Raw genomic sequence first — 17,534 nt, 5'->3', positions numbered from 1 at the left:
AAACCGTGAGAGTTTAATTTTGATGAAAATTTGTGACAAGATTCAGTTCAAGTTGCTAAGTAACGTAGTAATAGTCACTCGATGCGCAAATGCTTCGTTGAGCTGCTACACCGACGCCATCTTGAAATCCTGTAGGGAATGTCCAAGAATACCCTTTTAGCACAAAAATGAAAAAGCTTTTGATATATCTGACTTCAGTATTGTAAACCAAGGTAGATCATCTATATGTGAGAGTACTTCCAGTGCATGACCGCCATCTTGAAAGGCGCCATATTGAATCGTCGTCAAATATGATAAATGGCAAGGGGGTCATGTGGGGTATGAAGTAGCACTGGAATTTACTCCTGAATTCATTTCCGTAACCAAAATTTAGATATCTGTTTTCACTTCAGAGTTAAGAGCCCTCTTACCCACAGGAACATATAAAAACTGTGCGAGTTAAACTTGTGTCATGAAACACGGCCGTGCGAGCACTTGCATGATCTTAACTAATGCAGTAGTTAATGCAGTACAATAGCAACTATACCAATCAGATCTTGAGACTAGTAAGAGAAATCGTTAATTAAATTGAAATTTCTGTAGTGAAAAATGGAATATCAGCATGCTACAAGTTATACCTATTTCAAAGTGCGATGGAATAGACTGTTGGTCGATGAAACACATGCCTAATAGTACTGACAAGCAGAGAATACCAAAGGGATTGTTCGGATATATATTAAAAAAATTATATAAACTGGTACATATTAGTTGAACGAACAAAATTGTTCGGATTCCACTATAATCAGTAGGTCTACGTCTCCTTTAGTGTAGCAGGCGTGTGGGACGTTGAATTGTATCAAACCAAAAATCTCTTTTAGGCAATTTTACGTGGTCCATTATAGTGTGTTAAGTTTTATTCTCCAATCTTGAAACCTTACGCAAAGACCATTATTGTTGCAGAATATTGCGTTCCTTTCCAATACTCATATTTGACGACCTATAATTTACCGTGGATATTACCAATTTAAGATACTTTAATGTATTTATTGACAGTTTCTCTAAATACAATCGATTTATTGCTGCCACATTGAACAATGAAGGAGATTTAAATTATCAGCCCACAGCCAATTCTTAGAAGATACACCTGGAAACTTAGAATTCACTTTTCTTGTGTCTGTTCTGCTATTAGTGATAAGAGAATGCATGCACAACTGCTAAGAATATGTGGCAGTAAAGATTATTACAAGATTCAATTCCAAGTTGCAATCCATAAAACAAGCCTCTTTCTTCCTTTTCCCTTCAATATAAAATAATTAAATATCTGCATCTTTCCACCTTTAACGATAAAACACTTGCTTATAATAAGGGCAAGACTAGTTTTCTTATCAAAAATGTGATAAATAACTGATTGTAGCAGGTGTTCACTTGTTCGGTGTACAAGTAATATGGTAGAATTTTCATAAAGAAAATGCATTCTGTTGTGTATCATCAATTTTGTGCGCCAGTCCTAAAGGACATGCTTGCATATGCATAGCAGAAATGTGGGTACGTAACAGGAGCAATAGTTGGTTCATTTACAAATGTTCTGAAGACTAGTAGAAAATAGTGTCTGTGGTCATGAAGATTGTGACGAAAGTGCATTTGTTAAGTGTTTGCACTGCTCCATGATGCTGTGTGCTAATCACTACGTTTTGGATCTCCATCATCACAATTGAAGAGCAAAAGGTTAGTAGGTTAATATTTGCTTATGTGCAATAATTTATATTACTTTTCTAATATTTTTTCTATTAATTTTCTAATAACTTCAAGACAGATTCTTTAAAACCATATGTGCCGTTCCACCTAACTTATATTACAGCATTTAAATGCTATGCATAATCACAACACACACAGACTCATATACAGTATATATAGCGATTTTGAAATAGGTATAATTTGTTTCAGTGCTGCTATTCCATTTTTCACTACAGTCATTTCAATTCAATTAACGAAATCTCTCACTAGTCTCAAGATCTGATTGGTATAGTGGCTATTGTAGATCAAATAACTACTATTGCATTAGTTAAAATCATGCAAGTGTTTGCACGACCGCATTTCATATCACAAATTTTACTTGCTCAGTTTTTGTATGTTCCTGTGAGCGAGAGAGCTCTTAACTCTGAAGTGAAAACAGATATCTAAACTTTTGTTACGGAAATGAATTCAGGAGTAAATTCCAGTGCTATTTGATACCCCACATGACCCCCTTGCCATTTATCATATTTGACGACGATTCAATATGGCGCCTTTCAAGATGGCGGTCATGCACTGGAAGTACTCTCACATATAGATAATTTACCTTGGTTTACAATACTGAAGTCAGATATATCAAAAGCTTTTTCATTTTTGTGCTAAAAGGATATTCTTGGACATTGCCTACAGGATTTCAAGATGGCGTCGGTGTAGCAGCTCAACGAAGCATTTGCGCATCAAGTGACTATTACTACGTTACTTAGCAACTCGAACTGAATCTTGTCACTAATTTTCATCAAAATTAAACTCTCACGGTTTATGGACCTTCCTCGTGAGTCATCGCAGCTCCCGTAAGAATTTCTAAAAACAAATATAGTTCAAGTAAACTTTATTGTTCCTTGGTATAACTGGGTACAATTTTCTGTTATGTCGCAGTTCAGTAAAACCTCTCTTAACGGACACCTCTATAATAGGACAGATTTTTTGTCCCAGCAAATATGTATGGTCTCCTATGAAACAAAACCCTCCCTTTTATGGGCACTCTGATATGGACGCGGAGTCTTTTTTTTTTTCTTTTGAAACGTTACAATAACCTCTTCAAAACGGACAGGAATTATTCTCGGTTATGCGACATATCATAGTTGAAAACAAGTCTTTTACCCACAAGTGTATCTGAGTCTAGACCTAGTGAACCATTAAACAGAACAGTTTCGACCTGAACTTGAAATTCTTTTTTCTGCCCAATAAACTGTCTTCTCGTGAAAACCATAAAAAACCTTCAATGAGCAGTTACACTCATGCAGGGACAATCGTATGGACAATAATTTTATGTGAAAGATCTTTCCTTCTGTAACAAATTTAGTAGTTTTTCCTCTGGACTTTGCATCTTTCCCGAACGCATCTTTTGGGAAGGTTCTGAGAATTTGAAATAAATGAAAAACCCTTTCCCCTCCCATATTGAAAAATAATATGCCAAAGATGTTTGGATATTTCCATCAGTTGATTGGCGGTATGTTAACGAATATATTAACATCCCCCAGCAATAATATTATTTAGCAGATACGTATTTCTCCTTCAACCCTCCCAGTAATTTAAATACGTAATAACTAGAGTATTTTCATATTCAATTTTACGTATTTGCGCTCATACATAATATATTTACTGTATACTGCTGCATACAATTAACCGTTGTGAGAAATTTCTGTAACCTCTCTGTAGCGGAGATAATTTCGCGTCCCATTGGTGTTCATTATTCAGAGGACTCACTGTATAACAAACGGTTCTGAGAACTCGAAATATTTCAACCGGTTCTAACGAAATATTTCAACCGGTACGTAGCACTACTGGTTATAGTAAGTTCACCTTATATGACTTGAAGTGACACAGCATAAGTAAAACAAAATAAGTAAATTATATGTCACTTCACTTCATTTCGCATGTAGTTCTTCTGCCAATGTCCCGTGTTGGCCACTTTTGCTAAGCTAATACAAAAGAACACTTGAGGTAAGGTTGAGTGAGCAGTTTAAAATAAACGTATCTGAATAACGTATGTCCTGTAAGGTATTATGAATCTGTAAGCAAATATTCGGCCATGTGCCCATAAGGGTAACAATTAGAACTAGTTGAACATACCCGCTACACTGTGTTAGAACAACAATTGAGCCCTTTTCATCCTAATAAACGGAAGTTTCAAAAACTCGGACACGTGTCTGATTATTTTTCCCACTTTGTTTCTCCCTCCATCACCATCAGCGAACCTTTTCTTCCCTTCTAGGACATATTTAAAACAGACCGCTTAATTTCGTATCTAATTATTTTAGATGAGAAGTCCAAATACCAAATTCCATATTTCTAACCTTCAAACCAAAACTGTTTTTCCTTTTCCCCTCTTTTCTTCCGATTTTTACTAAAATATTAAAAAACACTGCAACACGTTCAAATTATTTTAAATTAGGAACCTAAATACAAACGATCAAGTTTCTAAGCTTAAGGGATTCAGAGATATGGCCATCTTATTAAAATACTTCGCACCTCTTTCCCTGTCCCGCCTCTTTTCTTCCATTCTAGGTTCTATGTAAAAGAAACTTAAATATGTGGCTAATTATTTTAAATGACTAGTACAAATAAATCTTGAAATATCTAACATAAAGGCCCAAAGGGGTATTCCCACAGCTGGTAAAAATTTAAGCATCTTAGGAACTACTTTGACCCCCTCTTATCTTTATTCAGTTTTAAAAACCAATACATTCATTTACACTAACACACATGAGATATATATATACATTATAAAAACAATAGTAAAATGCAATGGTACTTCGTAAAAGAAATTTGTATAGTAATAGGTGTATGTATAACTCTATTCAGTTCCCCTTCTCTCTCTTACTACCTTCGTTCTGATTGTTACTTCTATTACAACACATATGATACAACCTTTTAATACTCATAGTTGTGTAACCCTCAATAAAATACAAAGTTTTAATAATCCAATAATAGGAAAACAGAGAAGTCAAAAGCTAAAAGCATTATCAAGTACACCACAGACCAAGTTATGAAAGATAAAGCATAAATAATACCAATAGAAAAGAACTATCTAAAATTGTAATAATTTTTTCCAAACATTTATATACAGCAACAACACCATTGTTACAACAAGTAACATAATAAAATTATCCAACCAACATTTCTAGTATTAAAAGTCATTAAATAAACATAATGTAAATAACATAAATATAATGTAAACCAATTAGTAAAATACGTAAACTCACTAAAAGCCTTTGATTTTGTTATATATAACAATCTTCTCAACACTACATTAAAAATTTCTAAATCATCCTTGTTTGTAAACTAATAAAACTACTAGGTATAATCTAAATGCGCATTAAGAATTTCAATACTTGATTTCAGAGCAAGTACATCAATACGCTTGACAATAAAATTAGCCACATTAAATTCTTTCAATTTTTTTTAGCACTTTTACTAATTGCTCTCCTGGAACCAATAAACACCGGTATTACCTTGAATTTCTTGTTATCATTAAAAAATTCAGAGATAATGCCACATTATTAAAGCACTTTCCACCGCTTATTCCCGCTTTACTGTAGAATTCCTTTCATAGCGGTACCATACGTCACAAATCATATGTATTCTGCAAATTTCAACTTTTTAACTTAAGCGGTTTGGCCTGTGTGAGGTTTGGTCAGTCGTCGCTAAAAACTTTGAATTGCGGGTGCTGGTTTACTTTTGGCGCACCACATTTTGGAAGATCTACAGGCAAACGATTCTACCAAATTTTGACACATTTCTCGCATTTTCGGTTTCTTTTTGCACAACATTCACTAAATGAGGAGCACTAAAGACTACAGTGCATAAACCACGAGCGAGCTGAAAACCACGAATGCTATCTAACCGAGTCAAGGGAGAAGTGCACCAGGGGGGCCCGAGAGACAGCAAGGAGGTGTGTCCGCAGGAAGCAGACACGTCAGCGACGGGGGGTATACGGATACACGACGATGTGGAAAAACACTTAAAATATCTGTAACAATTCCTATCCTCAAAAACATCTAATTGCAATCCTTAAAAAAAACTCACAGCTGATACACGAGTGTTAAACTGTCTTCCTTTCTTACCTTAACGACAGAAAATAGTGCATGCAGGTTATTGCGTCTGTTCTTAATTTTTGCTTCTTTCCCACACTTTCCACATTTGAAGGGTAAGGGTAAAAGGAAGGAATATCACAAAATTTCATTTTCGAGAAAACGGCGTTTCAATATTGAAACTGCGTACGAAATGAATAGGGATTGTCAAATTCTTAGCCCCTTCTTACAAGAACATTTCTACATCTACTCATGCATAGCATATACTGTCAAATAGTACGAAGAGTCACAAAGAGATAGTACAAAGCACACGTTGAACCACACAAATGGACATTCCTTGTCTTTCCCCTTGCCCTTCATTTGATTTTACGCTTCATCGTACCATGACTCTGCAGAAATTTTACAATCCTTCTCTCTATTATCACACAATTTATTTTTTTTTAAATATTACATTCATCGCAGATGTTCATAACAAATTTATGAACCGGATATTCCCGACGTTTACTTTTACCCTATTTTGTTTTCGGTAGAAACGTCTGCTCGAGGTAACCAAAATAATTATAATACTTCATTATTATATCGAGTGGCACGTCAAAAGTAAAACTGCAGACAGAATTATTATAATCCGTCAATAAAACGGTAATGTACGCACCTTTTCACTTTGGAAGCTTCTCCTCGCTCCTCATGGGTAACCCACATTCACGCCGAACTGACTCGGTTAGATGGCATTGCTGCTTTTTAGTGATCACCTAGCACATGTTGTTTTAAGCAATACATACGGACTTCATAAAGAAACGCAAATTTTAAAAGAATACTTGTAGACTTACGGCGATCTCTTCTGATGGACCCCTTGAATTTTATCTATGCCAGGTGAAATATTTACATGGCGCCTAGCGCAAATCATTGAACAGATAATGAGAAGAAAATTTGTGACAGAATTATACTTTTCCAGCAACTATTTCGAGTGGCACGCCAAAGTAAACCTGTAGGTAGAATTAAACATTACTGGCGAAAATGATTCTACCAAATTTGGACACATTTCTTGCACTTTCCGGTCTCATTCTGCACAAAATCCACTAAACGAAGAGCTCGAGAAAGACTGCAGTGCATAAACCATGAACTAACTAAAAAGCACGAATGATATCTACCCGAGGCAAGGCAGCAGCGCAGCAGGTGAGCCCGAGCGGAGCGTGAAGGTGCGTCTGTAGGGAGTAGGCACATCAGCGACGGGGGATATACGCATAAACGAGAATTGTAGAAAAGCACATAAAATATCTGTAATAATTCTTATCTACAAAAAAACTACCTAATTTCAATCCTCAAAAAACTGATGCACGAATGTTAGACTGTCTTCCCTTCTTACTTTTACGACAGAAAAATAGTGAATGTATGGTTATTGCTTCTGTCCTTAATTTTTACCACTTCTTTTCCACACTTTACACACATGATTTAACTCTTCATCACACCATGACTGCAGAAACTTTATGATCCTACTCTCTTTATCACATCATTTTTTTAAAAAAAAGTGTGCTAGTATTACATCCATCGCAGATGTCCATAATCGACGTATAAACCGGAAATTCCCGCCGTTTTCTTCTACCCTGTTTGTATTCCCGTATTATTCCGCCTTCTGCTTCAGTAAATAGTTACACTTAGAATACATTCACTACCATTCAAAATGTATTTCAATATGACATCCGCTGACAGAAATTACTTATATTCACACTCTGCTTCTTTTACAAAAAGTGTTCCACATCGTATTTTACCAATACACTTTGTTTCCGGTAGAATAGTCTGCCCGAGTGAACCCTAATAATTCTAATACTTCATTAACTATATCGAGTGGCACGCCAAAGGTAAAACTGCATGCAGAATTATTATAACCTGTCATTAAAATGGTAATGTACTCACCTTTTACATTTGGAAGCATCTCCTCGCTCTTCCTCGGTCCTCATCTTCGCCCTGCGCTGAATCGGTTGGATGGCATTGGTGCTTTTTAGAGGCCAACTAGTAGAGATTGGCTTATATTTTTTGCACTCTAGCTTTTATGTCATACATCCGGTTCTGGGCCCCTATATATATAAACGCAAATCATAAAAGAATAATTGTAATTTATCGACAATTACTTGCGACGCCCCTTCTGAATTTTATCTACGCCATCTGAGATATTTCAAGTCGGCTAGCGCAAATCATGTAGGAGACAAGAAGGAAATCAGTAAAAGCAACGGTGCAGTTTTACTGTACGGATACACATATTGTAATATGTAGGCTACGGAAAAATTTAGAAAGTCTTTAATTTGTCCATTTTGTATCGAGAACAGAATCCAACGAACCCCTGTGGGGCTTCTAATCCGTTCCTACTCCTACTGCCACCTCTACCCCTACTCCTATTACTACTTATACTATGGATCAGTATAGTAAAACTGCACGAAAGAATCAATTTTTTCAACTATTATTTCGAATGGTTAGTCAAAAGTAAACCTGCACGGATTTTTATGTATAAAGATAAAAATAGAAATTACAAAAATATAGGCATTTGTACCGAATTGAGAAGTCACTCTCATATGGACAAGAGATAGAATACTTTTCTAAATGTTCAGCAGCTCACAGAAAATGTTCAATACTTAATCCACACAATATTCGCTATTCCTGTATGGATAAAATATATGCGCTCACTCACTTTAGCCGTATACAGTTAAACTGACCTAAATTATTTTATGATCGTTATACTTACCGACTTTTCAATTTACGTCTGTTGGCTTCCTTCTTTCTTCTTCACTATTATTAGTGTTGAAAGAGTATCTCCGACTTACAGGACCATATTCTGTAGAACTTCGTATCACGGTAACAAGGACTAGAAAATGACGTTTGTCGAAAAATAAACTGGAGTTCGTGATGGCCTGTCCTATAAAGACGCAATATTGCCTCGAACCCTTCTTGTTCTTAGTCATCTCCAATACAAGTAGCGCGCAGGGAATGCTGGTAATTCTGATAAACAAATGACGGCTGATGTAGCGATGCTAATTTGCAACCTCACGTCTATGCGATGTCACACAGGTTAACATTATTTTCAAATTTTTAAGAAATATATTTGTTTGATGCTGCTGTAATTAGTACAATAATTGCTAATTTGCTAGTACGATATTCTCGTGAGAAAATTTATGATGTACTCTTGAGGATATCGCAGAGACGTCGCCATTTCTTATTTTGAAAAAAAAAAACTTTAAGATTTCTCACCTGTCAGTAATGTAGGGGAAGGGAGGGTAAGTTGACGATAGTAACCTTCTATGCATGTTTTGTCAGCCTTGTGTTGATGAAATGTTTCGATTTTATGTTCACGGCAATTATTAGAGTTTCGTTTTACTCTGTTAATTGTTTGATGGTTTTAAATTCAAAAGTTACGATGATATTTCACTTTTATTGACCCCATATCATTTTCGTCATCTTACCCTCCTATGCGGGAAAGATGACTTCCATAGGTGGGTAAGATGACGAGACAAAAAGCGAGAACAGAACTGGACTGATTATTGTATTTCAAACGCAGTATTTTGCAGAATACACAAATAATAACATGAATAGAAGAATATGAACACAAGCGCAATGTGATTTCAAGGACAAAAGTCACAGATGTATGCTTTGAATTTTGCTTCTGTTACAGACAATTCAGTACTAACAACATGGGCTCAATTCTGACACATATTACAAGCGAACCACGTTTCACTTTTACCATATTTATTACATACTACACACACTTCTTCCCCCAAAACATCGGAATCGTCGTCTTCGTCCATATAAGTCACTGATATAGAAGAGTCAGAGGAGTCGACTGAATGCATGTCTTCTTTGTATACTACGGAGATTTGTCTTTTCGTTTCCGTGTTCCTTTTTTCTGGGTACGTGTATCTTCTTTTGTCTTCTTTTTCGCTTATTTCCCGGCTTTCCTTTCTTCCAGAGTTCTTTTGACAGGACTGCTGGTGATAAGCAACGAAGGCAGCTTCTTTCGCTGTTTCCTTCCTTCATTAACTGCTTTAGGAAGAAGGGGTAGACCATTGTATGATTTCACATTTGAGGTCCAGGGTCTGCATGAGATGGTCCGGGTTCAAAAATGGAAGAATCGGGTTCTGCAAGTGTTGATGCAGGTTCAGATTGTATTTGGTTAGATTGCACAAAGGAAGGAGACAATTTTGGAATAGAAGGTTTAGGTACTGATACAGATGATGCATATGCTGAGTTAGACATTGTAGTTGTTGAATGTTCCGTGGCATTTATTTCAGTTGCTGCGGTCGCTGTAACTTCAGGAACATATTGGTTTTCGGTTGTCAATGATGGCTCGAAATCAGAATCACTGAAAATCTGAAAATTTAATGGCACTAACCCTGTAGCACGGAAACCCTTTACTGCGTGACTGATCGTGGCCACCCTACTATATGCCACGCCACATTGAATGGCAGCAACATTCTTTATGCTGATTCTCTCACCTGGAGGAGCCATCAAGTAGTCATAACAAGCACGGCTATATGCAGTTTTCAATGAACCATACAGAGCAACATCCAAAGGCTGCATCCGGTGGCTTGTGTGCGGAGGAAATCCTAAGAGGCTAATATGATTTTCTCTGCACACGTAAACTGCCTGTAAGGTAATATGGGATGGGACTCATTCCAGATACCAGCAGAGCCAGGAGGAGCATTGTTCAAAAAGTGTTCCTGCATACGCACCTTGGGGAAAATAAAGAATGGTGAGAAGTAGTTGCCAACAGCACTAAAACGACAACCTACACTTACATTCACACCTCTTTCAGCAGAAGAAACTTTATTTACTCTTCGATTTCCTTTTGACCTTAATACGTTTGGGGTTTTCCTGGGTACAGTTGAACAGCCCGTTTCATCCATGTTAAAAATCTGATGAGATTCAAAGTGTTTCTCATTTAAACCATCTTTATAGACATTAAAGAATGATTCAACCTTTGTTTTATTGAAAACAGTTAGCCTCCCTGCAGATGTAGTTCCGCTTTTCGCAGAGAGTAATGAAATTTATTCATAAAGGTCTTGATGAAGTCCTTGCTGGCCCTCTTTTCTTGGTTCAATCGGTGAGGAATCTTCATAGTCTCAACATAGTCATAAACTATTCTTCCAAATTGCTCCCTTGTTAGGCTCACGCAGCTCGGGCAAGATGACGAATTCTCCATCTTGTCCGCCTATTTGATTCGTCATCTTACACGAAACAGCCATTTTTTATTGCAAAAGAGACAAATCTGTCATCAAGTTATTTCTGAGTTACATTGAGCTATTGATGTAATTAATATACTACATTGTTTCGAAAAAACAGAAATCATATCCTGGGGACTTACCACAATAGCTTCAGACGTTATTTTCTGACACCGGAATCTTACAACGAACCGACGTGCAAACAGTCAAACCACTCCTGGTCAACTGGAACACGGCCGATTGGAATAGTTTCTATCTCCCAACACGTGTGGCACTAGTGCCTTCCGAACCGCATGAAGGCTGTGTTGCCATATCACTTCAGGATTCTGAAATTGACAATTCGTCATCTTAAACACCTCGTCAACTTACCCTCCTTTCCCCTACCAGGGACATCTCACAGGGATGTGTCCCATTGAGATGTAAATAGGCTATAGTGGGACATCCCCAGAACGTCGCGTCTATTAGCTTTTGCAGCAGTCGGTCGCTGGCCAACTCCTTTACCACTATTGTTCCGCCATTCTCCCTAGTCGAAAAATGCGCTCATATTGACCGCCTGTTGACTCATTTTTTTACTTCCATATAAATTCCATTCAACTCACTTTACGTTTCAATACATTTGTTTCAACGAATGTCCTACCCGAAACGCCTACTCGTGCAGGATATATATATATATATATATATATATGTGTGTGTGTGTGTGTGTGTGTGTGTGTGTGTGTATTCTGATAGAAAACATTAAAAAAATCTCCAAAATAGTGGAAAAAAAGCAAAAACGGTATGTTTTATCACGATTTTAACTCGACATACCGTCTACCTAATTGTTGAAATACAATGGCGGTATGTTGCCTGAACGATTGCACTGCTATTTACATAATGGCTGAAAGCCAGCGGACAGCTTCTTAGTTATAGGGGCGGATATTGAGAGACTTTGATCCTTCGCCAATCACGTTCTGAAAAAGAAACTCCTTATGTTGTATTATAGAGAATTATACACGAAAATGCTCAGAAACTGAGTTGTTATATTAACAATTTGCTGCGAGCAAGCTCCCGGATCCCCCACTCGACTAAGGTGTATTCTAAACTCCCGGAAGACTTACCCCCACAGCCGACAAACCCGAACTACATGAACTTATATAAATGAAAGAGGTATTTCCGGTTGACGTGGAAAGTTGAAATTTTGCATGATTGTAACTTTTCGAGACTAACCGACAGGAAAATTGCCAAACGTTAATATTTTTAATTTTTAGGGGGTCTAAAGGGGGATGAAGAATTTCCCCGTGTTATTTAAATGGGTCTTTTTTTTACACATAATCATATGTTTCAGACACTTGGTATTGGAATAAAAACTTGAAATTCGGTATTTTTGTTTGTTTTCGTTAGCATTACCGAACTAGATTACCAAAACTAAAATTTTCCAACTTTGGAGTATTTTAATGGGAAACTGAAAAATCTTTCCCATGTTAATTATATGGAACACCTTTTACATCCCAAAATTATTGGGCACTTCCTGTAGGGCTACAATGATTAAATTTGACATAATCGTCGCTTTTCAGACAGAACAATTGCCAAAAGTGAATATGTTTTAATTTTTAGGGCGTCTAAAAAGGAGATGAAAAATATCTCCATGTTATTTAAATGAGCCTTTTTTGGATGTAAAATTCGATAATTTAGGAACTTGGAATTGGAATACAAACTTGAAATGCTGTATGCTTGCATGTTTTTCTTAGCGTTATCTAAGTAAATCACTAAAAAGGAAATTTTCCAACTTTAGAGTGGTTTTATGGGGAACTGTAAAATATTTCCCATGTTTTTTATATGGGACGTTTTCTACACCCCAAAATGTTGAGGCACTTCCGGCAGGATGAGAATTATGAAACTTGGCGTGATTGAGGACTTCCGGAACTAACTGACAGGAAAATTGCGAAAAGTGCATATTTTTATTTTTTAAGAGATTTAAAAGAGGATGAAGAAATGACCATGTTATTTAATTGGTCGTTTTCTTCGGATACAAAATCTTATCTTTTATATAATTCAAATAGGAAAAGAAACTTGAAGTTCGGTAGAATTGTGGTTTCAAGAGGTGCGAGGCCATAGGCCGAGCGGGAGTGTAAGCGAGCGGGGGTGTGGGTGCAAAGCCCCCAGCTGGGCACATTCAGGGACTATGAACAGTAAATATACGAAATTCACTGTTGATGCAAAGGCTGATACACAAGAGGTGCGAGGCCGCATTCCGAGCAAAAAGCGGAGTCTGGGGGTGGAGCCCCCAGCTAGTCAAAAGCTAGTTAAAATATATAACTAGATGAACTTTTTTGAAGATATGTGATTTGAGAAACAAAAGGTAGGGAAAATATAGCAAAAATTTTGGTGCTGTTAACTTAGGAAAATCTCTTTACGTGCAAAGCTGTTCGTCAGTTACTGTGTATATAAATGGATTTATTAAAAAATCTACTCTCCAGTGACGGTATATCTTGATCATTGAAATACCAGAGGCGGTATGTCTTCATCACTGAAAAACCACAGGCGGTATGGCATACCACCACTTACCGTCTCACTTCGACCACTGTCTAAGGATATGCAATACTTTAAGTTAGTAAACTGTTTCAGAAATAATTCCGGTAAAATTCATTTTAGGAAATCTGTACTTTTATTGAAACTGAAGAATATATTATGAGAATATTGTCAAAATATTTCTTTAATATTTCAGAAAATATTAATAGCTAAAAGCGCAAACTATATTTCATAATCACGATGGTAAACAGTTTCTATTCATTTTTAATATCTGTTTTAAAATTTTAAATTCAACATTCAATAAAACATTCTGGAAATAATTCTAAAATATTGTATGAAAATATTTCATTTAAGTTACGATAGGAGGTAACAAAAACATTTCCATACAAAATGAATAGGCGTTTTAAAAATATTTCCTACATTACGTACGAATTTATTTTTAAAATATTCGAAACATTTTAAAAATTATATTTCATATGTTCTCTCGTAGCAATAAAAACGATTTCAAATAAAATGTTGGAAAACGTTTGTGAAATATATCGAAAACATTTCCTATTCTGTCTTTTTTATCATGTGCGTAAGACATTTTTAGTATTACTTCGAAAACATTTTCTCTGTCAACATTGAAAACATATTACATTACATTTAACACAATAAACCTTATGCAGAGGCATATTGTCGTATAATTAGCGTCCTACTAAAAGCCTGACTACTACAGGAATCATATGTTAGTCGAACTCTTTAGTATGGCACTAATTACGCTTCAGAACGTCTCTGCGTAACGCCCAATATTTCCAGTACAATTTGTGAAAATTTTGCTCACATTATTTTCCTGCTAACGTACTAAATATGTACTTCCTGTACTTTACAAAATGTTTGCCAAACATTTTTTAAAAAGCATAAATATTTGGAATACTTCTCAGATATAACAAGGAATATGTTTTCTATAGTAACGAAAAAGTATATTCTGAAAACAATATAAAAATATTTCTATAATATATCAGAAAATGTTTTTCTCTAAACACACAAAACATTTTCCAAAAGACAACAAAAAACATTTTCTATTCATTTTCAATATGTTTTCTTTTTCCTGTTTTAAAGTTTTATATTGAAAATTCGATAAAATATTCTGGAAATAATACTAAAATATTGTACGAAAATTATTCAATTACAGGTGAAAGTTACTTAGCATTGCTACGTAACTTGTTGATTCTGCACCTTAGTAATGCAGAGGTAGACGACTTCGTTCTACAACAAGATGGAGCGCCGCCACACTGGCATCGTGCTTTACGCAGGTTTCTAAACTAGAACCTCCCAAACCGATGGATAGGGCGCTCTGGAGTCAATGATCAAGTTCTTTGCAAGTTGCCTCCAAGATCACCTGACCTCACTGTTTTGACTTCTTTCTGTGGAGATTTGTGAAGGACAAAGTGTATGCACCTCTACTACCCGCAACTCTGAACGATCTCCAAGAACGCATCAGTGATGCTGTCAACTCCATCACACCGGATATTATTCACAACGTGTGATTGGAGCTAGATTACCGCCTCGATATTTCCCGCGTTACAGGTGGCGCGCACATCGAGTGTTTGTGTTTTCAATTATTGCTACAAAAACGTTTTGAGTTTATGTATCACTGTTCAAAATTTCAGCAAAATATTCCTTCGCATATTAAATTTACGCTAATTTGAAACTTTGGACTGTTTCTGTGCTCACCCTGTACTTTCGTAAAAATAAGTAAACTTTTTAAAAATATTTCTGAAAAATATTTCTTATATTGCGAAATAATTTATTTTTAAAATATTCTAAACGTTTTCTTAAAATATATATTCTATATATTTTCTCGTAAAAATAGAAAATATTGCAAATATCATATTGGAAAACATTTTTTTGTTTCATTGTTTTCCATATTATATACGGAGAACATTTTAATATCATTTCGAAGATATTTTCCTTCTCAATAGTGAAAACATATTTCATTACATCCAATACAATATTTCTAATACAGTTTGTGAATATTATCCTGAATTTACTTTCCGGCGAGCATTCTCAAAATGTACTTTCGGTAATTTCTAAAATGTTTTCCAAACATTTTTTTTTTTTTAATATTTTCGGGAAATATTCGTATGACATTTGGGAAACCAGCATCTCAAGAGAAGGAAAACGTTTTGGAAACCAAGGAAAATATTTGTTTTCTTTTGCTTGAGGAAATATTCCTTGCTGTGTGGGAGTCGGGACATGAACAGGAACAATGCTGCGTTACCATCACAATACATGCACTAAGCAACATTACGTGTCTATGTTATAAGTAAAGAAAAATGCTGCTGATCACTCTACCGTTAAACAACACACATCAAATCAGAAAAGAGGTCGACTAATACGGACATCCGCCACTGCAAGTTCTATACATGAAATTAGACTTATTCATTTCGTTCTTTGCAAATGATACAATTTCTTCTAGGAGTTGGTTTCGCCTTACTTTTGTGAAATTAGTATTCTGCTTCCAGCAATTGGTTTCTTTTCAAACATTTAAGTACGAGCCTAAATGGAGAATATAATTATTATAGATACGTATTTTTAACGATATTGAAGTAGAACATATTTATTAATTACTGTGGCTAACTAAATCAGTAAATAGCAACAACATAGTTAATTTATCTTGCATCAGATCATGGAAAATTAATGAAAGAGGAAAATATCAATGTAATTGCAGTAATAAGTAAGCACATATAAAAACTGCTTTCGAAAATCGATAGTACATTTCTTTCTAAATCTTTATCATTTTGTAGGTATAGTCTCCTGGGGAAAGAGCTGTGCTCAAGAAGCATATCCTGGAGTGTATACAACATTACCAAACTATCGAGATTGGATAGAAGCTAAAACAGGAAAACTAGAACAGTTGTAATGATTAAAATTAATATTATTAAAATATTTTTGTACTTTCAAATAAGAATAAAATAATATATATTAAACTATTATTTCGCATAAGCGAAAATACAATTACTTATTTAATTCCAGTACATATTTTTTGGTCCTAATATATTTATCTGTTTGAAATTTATATATATTTATTAACTTACTGTTTCGATAATAAAAACATACATGTAAATCAAGGAGAAGTGAAATCAAGTATATTCTATGTTTCACAAGTAAATAACTCCACATCAGACTTCTTTTTTCGGTGATATATATTTTGCAATATAGACTCGAAAACATTGATTGAATTCTTTGAACATACAAACCAATTTGTAAGAAAATTAATATTTTTATAATGTCGTCACTGTTCTATTTTCTTGTACAGTTAGGGAAGTAAATTCTAGTGAAAATAGAGAAGAGAGAAAACTCTTAACTACTTGAAATAGTAGACAATTTTTGTCGATTTTTTAAAATTCTCTATAAGGTATGTCATTCTTTTGTTTGTCAAAGTAAGTCATTGTTTTAAACTCAATTAGTTAGATAATGAAACGTGTAGGGCGAACATTATGGAATATCACAAGTTTTAACTTTCAAGTAAACTGGAAAAGGGGAATAAGCAGTTTTAAGCAATTCAATGCAATGACACCTAACAAACAAGCTTCCTCTGTTTGAGGCAACCACATTTACGAATGAAAACTATGAACGTACTCTTGTGCCGTTCAATCACAATCCATTGCACCTCATATAACAATTTCAACAGACGTGCCCTTTCTATTACGTTCGTCCAAGTATTTAAACTAAATGCATGCCAACTTTTGTTGTATCATTAGTGGGAGAGCTTCAGAAATTAGTAATCTTTGAGATTATATATATGGGGGGGGTTACAGAATATTAAAGAGATAGCTTCATATACAATATACGCAAAAGCATATTGAACCAAATATGAAAGTACCGCTTGCCTGTGAAATACCCTGTTTCCACTATTTGTTGAGTTCATTGTACAAATCATCTGCACTAACTATTGACCGCCATCAGAGTTTAAATTACACGAAGCTGTGTTGCAAGTAGACCATAGGTACTGCATCCTGTTCTTGTGGCCTCG

At 35.4% G+C, this 17,534-nt stretch overlaps 1 protein-coding gene across 1 annotated transcript in view; it reads left to right on the top strand.

Annotated features, from left to right (window-relative positions):
• The window catches only part of LOC145685395 (serine protease 30-like), a 106,007-nt gene extending 89,586 nt beyond the window's left edge, over window positions 1-16,421 (top strand). Inside the window, exon 6 of the mRNA XM_081757790.1 lies at window positions 16,306-16,421. Within this exon, the coding sequence (XP_081613916.1) occupies window positions 16,306-16,421 (116 nt within the window). The remainder of the gene's footprint in view (window positions 1-16,305) is intronic.
• The last annotated feature ends 1,113 nt before the right edge of the window (window positions 16,422-17,534 follow it).

The sequence above is a fragment of the Thermobia domestica genome, chromosome 5 (genome assembly GCF_964235325.1).
Source record: "Thermobia domestica chromosome 5, izTheDome1.hap1.1, whole genome shotgun sequence".
In the NCBI taxonomy this organism is placed as follows: domain Eukaryota; kingdom Metazoa; phylum Arthropoda; class Insecta; order Zygentoma; family Lepismatidae; genus Thermobia; species Thermobia domestica.
Note: the sequence above shows the minus strand (reverse complement) of the source record. Positions and strands in the feature narration are given on the sequence as shown.